Here is a 10,339-nt window from a genome sequence, read left to right on the forward strand (position 1 = left end):
ACAATACAGTGCTCTAGTAAAATTCCTACTATAAAGCAACTTGGGTGCTTTTATGTTAATGGGGCACCAGTCACCAAATGTGCATCAAAGCACCAAAAGTGATAGCCTGTTTATATTGGACCAGGACTTAATATCATTGCAAACAAGTGGGAAGAATGAACATCAATTCATTAAATTTTCATCCTAGATTTCCTATTGCCTTTTTGCTGAAGTGCAGATGGTCATTCTTTGCCAAATTTATGTAATTCTCTGATGCTTTTTTAAGCAAAAACAGATCACTGTGTACTTGGAAAATAATTTTGTTCACCGGTATGCGCACATCAATCTGTTTTCACTTAAAATAAATCAGAGAATTACACAATTTGGCATCTCGCACAGCCTTGGCACCTTGCACGTTAAGTATTATGTATTATATTAATTGCATGTAAAACATTAGGGTTGCTGAGATCTAATTAGATTTTGCACCAAGGTTTATCTTTGGCAGTATCTGGTGCAGTAAACAGAAAATAACCTCTACTTGAAACAATAAAACACTTCATTTTGTTACTTTAGCCAAAATACTGGAATAAAATATAGCCTGTTTAATATAAGAAATTAGAATATACTTTTCTAGCTTAAAATATCTAGGGGTTATTGTCAATATCTGTTATTGGCCACAGACAAATTTCCATACCATATGGTGACATCATCCCAAGGAAAATCTGCTTGGATGTTCTGTAATTTTTTTTTTAATAATTTATTAGAATTTTCACTGCTTCCATTTTTATAATTTGGTAACCTCCAGGCATCTGCTTTTGTGCAATGTGAATTTGTATTGGTGTCGTTTTTCAGTGAATGTATTTAAAAAATTATGTCATGGATAAAGATTTATTTTGCAGTTCATCTTTTTTGTATATGAAATATATATAGTACAAATTCCAGAATCTAAAGCTTTGGACTTGGACTACCAGCTGAAAAATAAATAAATATGATGAAATATGGGAGAAAGTGCTCTCCCTCCTATAAAATCTATGAATGGAGGATTCAACGAAGAGAAGCAAGTAATTGCAGTTTTTCTCCCATTTAACCAAGATTCCTGCATATCACTTTCAAACACTTGCTGGCCAGAGGGTGGCAGCGTATCCAGCAATAATGTATTGATTAACGCTGTTTTTTTATCTTGGCCATGATTACACTTTTGGCCTTTGAGTGATTAGCATTCTTCTGTCTTATCGAAGCAATAAGCAAAACTTCAATATTGCCATGTCTGCATGTCCATCTTACTAGATTTAAACTGATGATCTAATATGCAGAAATTTCCAAACTCTAGAATTGACCAAGTCTTGTGTATTTATGTCTTAATTAAACTAGAAAAAAAAATCAGTTTAAAAAAGATTAGAAATGGCTGACTTTTGAACTCAGCAATTCAGTGTTATTTTTCAGTATCAGTATGATGATATTCTTGCTCGTAAGCAATCATCAAAATGTCCATCTTTAAGTCGAGATCTGTTCTTTGATTTTATGATAGTTATTGTTCAAAACAATCAGTTTTGACATTTTTAAAGAAGTAACTAGATCAAAAGGACAAACTGGCCAGAATCCTGGAACCATACCTTCAAATTGGGTAATACCCAATCAAACTGAGATGTCTGTCCATTTAAAATTATAACTAGCAATTATAAATAAATAATTTTAAAACAAATATGCTAATTAAATCCTTCTAATTAATTACTAACTATAAAAAATTACATTTTATTGAAAACTTATTTAATTTTATTGAATTGTATTGAAGATTTTTATATTGCTGATACATGTAAAACCATTGGCTGGCACAGCAGTGACAGGGCTGAGAATCCATGCTTAAGATGGTTATCATTTTTTCTAGATGGTTTTGATCTTCTCTTCAATCGGCCTAGAAAATAAGATTATCAGTAATGATTGGTATCTTTTTTTAACTAGACATAGTTCTCACAAATTTTGTTCATTTTCAGAGATCAGAGGTAGTTGGATCTTCGTGATAAGAATGCGTTATGTACTATTTTCTCAAAAAGTATTAAAAATGGCAGCTGTAAATAACCTATTTACTTGCTTAATATGACTTTTGTACATCTTGCAGGTGGATATGATGGTACTAATTTTCTAAATACTGTGGAAGTATATGATCCAGAAAAGGATACGTGGGAAGCTGCACCAAAAATGTCATGTGCACGCAGTGGACAAGCTTCAGCTGTATGGAGAGCTCCATGTTTAGCTCATGGAATTTCTTAATTGGTGTTTGCATCTTCATATAAGTTCTAATTCTTGTATGGTGCTCCTGCTTTAGAAATATTTATCTCTTCTCTAGGAAAATAAAAAACCTTAAATGAATGATATTATGGCCAAATACTTTTATTTTGATTTGTGTGTGAAGTTATGTAAGTGTGATTCTAAAATACTTTCCAGCTGAATTAAAGTGTGTGCTTGCTAACTGAATATTACTTTTTTTAATTACATTCACTGCTTTTAAATTTGTATACTGCATTTGAAGTTTTATGTGTAAAAGTGCCAGAAGTGCTGTTATTCATTCCATGTCGAAAATAATGTAAAAGAGCTGATCATAATTTATATGTTTTAAATTCAAAAAGCAGATTGCAAAATGGCAGTCTTATGGAGTTGAATGTATTATAGTTATATGTTTCATATAAGCTTGAACTGAATGGCAGTTAACATGTATTTGCCAAAGAAAATTTAATTGTTATATAAATGACTGTATAGTGATCTGTTTCTGTCTGTTCACTTAGCTGCACTTTGAAGAAACATTCTGATAATAATTAATCATCTAGTTTGTCAGAATTTGCACACTTATAAATAGTTACACATGTGGAAACCAAGCAGTGTTATTTTTAATATATGTGTGAAACTTCATGTCAGTCAAGTGACACATGTATTCTGTTTTCATGTAAATATAAATTATTATAAACTTGGACTCACATTTCTGCTGGAAATAGCAGTTCTTTTCAAGAAAAGAATAAACTGTAGCAAAGCTCTAAATTCTGTATATTTTTTTTTCGATGCTACATAAGCATATTACAATAATATGTTAAAGTTTTTTTTTATTAAACTATATTATACCTTAATTAAGACACAATAACACGCCGAATAAATACTAATTCAGAAGTCAAACAACAAAAATCAGCGTTAATTTACAAAATTTTCACAGGACTAGTTTCAATGGTTTTACCGAACCATCATCTTCAGCTGCAAAACCGCAAATGAACAAGATGGGAAATAATGTTTAGATAAGATAAGAAAGCCTGGACAAGAATAAGCAAGTGGCGCCATCTGTTGGCGAAACCAGAACTAAAACATAATTTCTCTAAAAGCCGAAGGCAAATTTGGATTGGAATTAGGATCGTTAACTAGAACAGAAAGATTTTTATGAATGTGAAATGCCTCTAGAAAATCCAGTTCTCCAATGGAAGATGTTTTTTGAATAATTTTGGCAGCAGAAAAATCACACTTTTAATTTTTCTGCTGCCAAAATTATTCAAAAAACATCTTCCATTGGAGAACTGGATTTTCTAGAGGCATTTCACATTCATAAAAATCTTTCTGTTCTAGTTAACGATCCTAATTCCAATCCAAATTTGCCTTCGGCTTTTAGAGAAATTATGTTTTAGTTCTGGTTTCGCCAACAGATGGCGCCACTTGCTTATTCTTGTCCAGGCTTTCTTATCTTATCTAAACATTATTTCCCATCTTGTTCATTTGCGGTTTTGCAGCTGAAGATGATGGTTCGGTAAAACCATTGAAACTAGTCCTGTGAAAATTTTGTAAATTAACGCTGATTTTTGTTGTTTGACTTCTGAATTAGTATATTATACCTTGTTTTTCATAACAGGAGTTTTCTTCTGTCATTTATCAACTTCTTTGTATGTTATTTTATTAGCTATTCTCTTGTTTTTAAATAATAATTTTGTAAAATTTTTGCTCATTAGTAAATGTAATTTTATTAAATGTTACATAACATTATTTAAAATGTGTGCATTTTTTATATGTGGTGCTTAGTGGTTCATTCTCTTATTTACATATTTATTTAACCTGTATGTCTTTAGACTTGTTGATTATGTTGAAAGAGGAAATGCCAAAGTACTTTTTGCAAAAACTTTTCATAACATATATTATATAAATGTAATCATTAGTTATTGATAGTTAGCATAAAATTAGTATTTTAGAAAGTGATATGAAATATTGATGAAAATGTTAAATTTTTGTTAACATTAGAAAACATTTTTATAATTTATAAGCAGCTGCACTATTACAAAGAACTGTAATTTTTAAGGCAAAAAGGAACGGTTATTTTCGCTTTCATTATTTATCTGTATATGTGCAATACAGGAAAATTAAATATTTTTCTGCTTTTATGTTTTTAAGTTTTATAAAAGATTTAACTAATTACTTGAAGTGTTTAATACATCAAATGTTTATCATCTAGCATGCTTGATCATATATTTAAATCATTTTTGAATTTTAAAATGAGCTCAGAAGAATGATTATAATAGTCAATTTGAGAGCTGTAATATACAATAAAGGTCTTTATGAATTTTTGCTTTACTGTGACAAATATTCATTTTATCAAAGAAAAACTCCTTGATATAACGAGAACACTTTTATAATTTTAAATTCTATATGAAATCTAGGCTTTATATTGACCTAAATTTGAGCTATAAGTTCTAGATAATCAAAATTTATATACTAATCTTTTTATATACCATGATAATGTTTGATTTCATTTTTTATTTTTGTGTCATATTTATTTTCATTTTAGATATAATCAATTTTCTTACTTTTGAGTACTCGGAATACATTTACACCAAACTGAACATTAGTATATAGGGTAGAAAGATAAATATTTGAGGAAATTTATTCTTTTGAGTTCTACATTAACCAAAACGTAGCTTATGCATTCCAGATTATTTAATGAATGCCTGCCAAAACATTCAGGTTCTTGAACTTGAGTTTGAGGAAACGTATCTTTGAGTTAAATTAAGATTCTGCTGTAAACTTGAGTTTTTCAGTATCTTACTTCAAATAATGTTTGGTGCATTGAAAATCATGAAATATGAAGCACAGTCATCTTCAATTCTAATGAATTGAATCTTTCTAAAGTGGCTTTGGCAGTGGAGATTTGCAGTAGTTTTCTTGTATTTAGACTTAATTTGTCCTTTAAATCTGTATGCTATTAATATTCAACCCAAACGGTTAGTATTTTTACTAGATACCATGCATTACAAACATGCCTATCATCTGTAAATTCAGCTTATGTTAATGTTTTTTTTTTTTTTTTTTTTTTTTTTTTTTTTAAATGAGAAGAGGATGTATTTAAAATATGTTTCAAATGGCTGAATGTCATGGGCTTGAATTGCATATTTCATTCTGAATAAATTTCAGATGTGCTAAATAAAGAATTTTTTTTAAACTGATGGTGGAAGTTAAACAAACCTGATTAAAAAACTTTCAGACAACAATTTATCTTAATTTATGTTACTTTTGTATACATTGCGAGCAGTTTTTATTATGCTTTTCTTAATTTTTCAATAACATATGTTAGCATTCATTTGCAGTGCATTAAACATCAATCTGTGACCGGCATTTTTAATAAGTGTATATTTTTCTGGAGAAGACTTATCAACAGTATGAAAAATAATGTAATAAATAGCTATATTACATATAGCTATAAAACAAAACTTTGGGCTCTTAAAAAAGCACCGACAGTTTCATGAAAAATTCAATATAATTATGTGTAATCTAATATATCAACTTAATGTTCTGAATGTTAATGTTCTGAAGAAATCTCTTTTTTTTTTTTTTTTTTTTTTTTTGTATGATGGGAAACCATGAAAATTCATTTGCATGCAGTCTGTTAATGGAGATTCAAATTTGGTATGAAACCATAAACAAATTTTCTTATGTCAGTTTGTCATTTGTATGCAGTTTATATATAAATCTGTCTTAATAATATTTCAGTTATTTTCCAAAGTTAAATTCAGTTATTATTTTGGAGAAATATAGTAGTAAAATTAATAATGAAGTTTATATCAGGTGCTTTTTCCTAATTTTTAAATATCATTAATTTCTGTCATTTTGCACAATACTGTAAAAATAATTATATTTATATGATTAAAAATTATAGTTATATGAATAATGTCATTATTCTTTTTGTTACAAATTATATTTTGTTAGAAGTATTGTAGGTATGTTCTAGACTTGTCTGTATAAAGGGAAACTTTTAACAGTATATTAGTTTGAGGTTCAGAAAATGTGGGATGTGTAAATATTATGTGCATGTACATTAAGTGACTATTTCCTATATGTGATGTGTTTATGACTGCAAATAAACTATTTTATTACAAGGTTTATCCTTGTAAGTTTATTTACTATCATAAACCTTGTTAGGAAACCATTTAAAAGAAATTATTTTAAACGCAGATGATAGTATAATTTACATAATAAAACATCTTTTAACTAAATGTCACTTATACTAAAGTAACGTATTTTCTAGTAGACTTGAATTTTCATTGTTTTGTATAAAAGTTTCCCTAAAGTAGTAATAATATTTGTATATGGGCTAATTTTTCAATTATAGTTCTATTATTCGGCCTTCTTTTCAACTCTCCTGAAATCTGCGTTTTATTTTTTTATTTCTGATTTTAAGATAATTTGCAGGAAGGTGGAAATGGTGTTAGAAGTGAAGGCTAGGAATCATGAGACAATGTATTGTGTATTTTTCCATTTTTTTAATACTAATAGTATATTTTTTTAAAGCAGAAGTTGTTTGTGCTTTGTAGCTTTTTGAAATGAAAATGCTAAAAATGTTTTTAAAAATGCACAAGAAAACGTTTCTACAACAAATAGTGCATTTATTTCACCTCTTTAAATATATCTTTCCCATACCTGTACAAAATTAAATATAAAATATTATTTTATTTTCTAATGCTTATATTTATGAAAAAGCTAAAAGTCATTATTTTTAAGTGCATAATTGTGAAATTTGTGTGCAGTGTTGATAAAAAATTATAGCTCTGTACATTTTGAAATTCTCAATATGGTGTTCTTATAATGTATGTTTGTAGTATTGTGTCTTAATTAAACAGAGAGAAATGAGAAAGTGAAGAAGAGAAAAAATTTAAAACTAAGTTTCAGATTATAGGTTTTCAATTTCATCTCAGTATTCATAATTATGAGAAACGAACAGGTTTTTCATTTGAAGAACTTACCTAATAACGTTTCAGTAGTATAATTAGTTGTGCAAAATGCGCTGTTATTAAAAAATATGTATTTTTTATGTGTATTCCCACAATAGCAAACTATTTCTTTTATAATTGCTGTTATAAAAGATTTATTTTATAAATTTAATTGTCTAAATCAATAAATATAATGGAATATTTGTATCTCAAAGGGCTTCAGAGCAAAAACTGGAGGGAGAATTAGGAAGATATTATCCTAAAAATAAAATGAAGGATATTATTTAAATAGTCATGATATATTGCTGCTATTTTCCTCCGTTTTTTAGAAATTACCAAAAATTTTAATTAAGTTATTTAATTAAATATTCATTGAGTTATCTTAAGAGACTAAAACTTAACATTACTATACTGAGCACTGATGATTTCACCTTAAAATTATATTTTTGTTTGAAAAGGTATAAATTTTAATTTTATTGTGTAATTTGTCCATTCAACTGGATTAACTTTTAAGTAGCAATATTTAAATAACAAGTAATTTAAAAATCCGTAGAATTTAATGAATGTATATTTTTAGTAGCATTTAAAAGTGTCTGTTAATTACTGCTAGAACAGAAGATATTTTATTATTTATTTATTGTATGAAACATGGTGATTTTGTAAAATATTCTGTTAACCTCCTTCCCCCCCCTTAGTCATTTTACATTTTACATATGTTATTACTTAAATGTGATGGTATAAACTCTATATGTGCATGAATTGTGCCAAATTGCAACAATGCCATGTATGCTAGAATTTATTATTATTTAGGAAATTATCCTTTATTTGAGAAAACATTAAAAATACTATTAATTATTGAAAATAATACATTTGCATTGCTATATGTATCTTGCAAACAATGTCATGGAATTTTAAAAAGTTGCACTACTATTAATCTGTTACAAAATCCTGTATTAATTTTACATGCAATAAGGAACTGAAATGTGAAGGCATTCTTGACTAGAATAATGCTCTTAATTTTTAATCTTTAATGAAAGTGTTTTTGATTTTGTAACAACTGTTATGATTTAGGCGTTTTCATATATTTTATAATACTTACATGTACTTAAAACATTTTTTCTTTGCAAGAAACGATTTAAGAAAATATTATGTAACTTCTGAGGAAATTAGAATTAAAAAAGTATTGATAACATTTGTTATAATATAGATATTTTTGTATATTTTGCAATATTTACATATGCTTGGATTTTTTTTAATTGAGAAACATTTTAACAAAATATGTTATGTAACTTCAATGATGAAATTAGAATTTTAAAAAAAAAATGTTACTAGTTGGAACAGGAATGATTATTCTGCAGCTGAGGTATATGTATTTTATTAATTACATTAAGTAAATCTATAAAGTGTAATTTAAGATGAATAGTTAAAGTAAACTAAATTATTAAGCAATATATTATTTTTAATTGCAGAATCTATGATACTGATAAATGCTGTTATAATTTGAAAAGTAAAGATTTTATATGACATGACTTGGCAATAGCTGTCAGAATTAGCCATTTCCAAAGCCATATGATGGCTACATTGGTAGCATAAAGTAAGATCATAATACCAAAAATATAGAAAATGTAGTCTGTAGGCGTTTGTTGAGACAACAATAATAAGAGTTCATTATTTAGAGTATGCATAATATAACTGTATGAACCTTGCTAGTTATTGATTTTCACATGATGCTAATGTTAGGTAGATATGTTTTTTGCATTATATTTCCCCATGCTTTTTCTTTCTTGGCTAATGTAATATTACTCTTCCCCCCTTTTTAATATTGTAAATTTTTATATTTTTAACAAGTTCATCTTCTTTAGCTTTTTTATCATATCCCATTTTGAAGCTAAAGTTCATGCATTCATAATTTTCTTCTGTAAATATACTGCTGGTAATTAAAATTGTTGCATTATTAAAATTAAAAGAATCATATTTATTTTACAAATACATTATAATAGAAGGATTAAATGATTAAAATTTCAGGTATTTTGAGGTACAGAACATGTGAAAATCAGTATTCTGAGCCTCTGCTTTTGACAATAATGGCAGCTTTAATGGCTGAGCATGGATTGAACTGAATTTTTCCGATAGGTATAGGTATTGCAGCTCATTGGAGTATGGATATTGCTCTAATTGTGTGATGAGTTCATCTCTCATGCTGGTTGGCAGGTGTTGGTCCCTCTGCAACCATTGACTATATGTTTTCATCTACACAGATCTAGCGAATCTATGTATTTATAATCTATCTATTTAGCGAATTTCATCTTGCTCAAGCAGGAGTTAAACACCTTGTATACTGAGGAAAAGAAGGGCAGTATTGGCCACACATGGTCTCTCATTATCCAGTTGAAAAGTAGGCGATGTAGTCCCCAAAGACATGGCATTGTCATGAGCATTAAAACCTCAGTAATGTAATGGTGACTGGTCAAAATTCTGATGTGTCGACTCAAAATGAATGAATATCAGTTTCAGGTACTGAGCCAGTATGATAATGAAGAATGCAGCCTCCAACGTTCGTTGCCTTCAGTATTTCCATGAGCAAGATTCATCAGATCGCGCAATTGATGTGTTCATGTGAATCATTGTAACTAGTAGTGATTCCTCTGCTGTAGAGGGAAGACAAGCTGAATCACTAGTCGCTTTGCTTACAATCCATGGCGTTGCAGACGGCTTTGCATCGCTTCATACATATGAATATTTAATGCTATGGAATGTACCCAATTTCCTTGGCTAAAGTGATGTGGCTGTGCAATTCCTAACAGTAGTGCAGACGAGATATTTGTCACTTCTAGCATTGGTGAATAGGGGCTCTTGAGATTTTGCACGATGTGTGTAACTCTTTTGTTTAACTCTATAATTGCTAATTCCCATACTGGTCGTTGAGTCTTGACTGATATGAACAGCATCAGCGCGGTATGATGATCCACAATCCTGGTAGGCTACGATTCTTCATGACTGAATTCTAAAAACGCTAGAATACGTTTTTTTCTTACATAAAATATAACACAACCTCCAAACAAAAAAAGCAATGAATTAACTTGATTTTCAAATAAAAGAATCGACATTTCAGTCTGCCTTTTCGTACTGCATTTAAA

The 10,339-nt window shown here is 28.7% G+C and overlaps 1 protein-coding gene across 4 annotated transcripts in view; it reads left to right on the plus strand.

The window, feature by feature from the left end:
* The window catches only part of Keap1 (kelch like ECH associated protein 1), a 67,058-nt gene extending 64,707 nt beyond the window's left edge, over positions 1–2,351 (plus strand). For all 4 annotated transcript variants that reach the window (XM_085814462.1, XM_085814465.1, XM_085814464.1 and 1 more), the window contains one exon: positions 2,096–2,351. In XM_085814462.1, coding sequence (XP_085670588.1) covers positions 2,096–2,247 — 152 coding nt within the window. In that variant the 3' untranslated portion in view covers positions 2,248–2,351. The remainder of the gene's footprint in view (positions 1–2,095) is intronic.
* The last annotated feature ends 7,988 nt before the right edge of the window (positions 2,352–10,339 follow it).

This window comes from Stegodyphus dumicola, chromosome 4, assembly GCF_044657685.1.
Source record: "Stegodyphus dumicola isolate Sdum_Otavi_A_Nest chromosome 4, ASM4465768v1".
NCBI lineage: Eukaryota > Metazoa > Arthropoda > Arachnida > Araneae > Eresidae > Stegodyphus > Stegodyphus dumicola.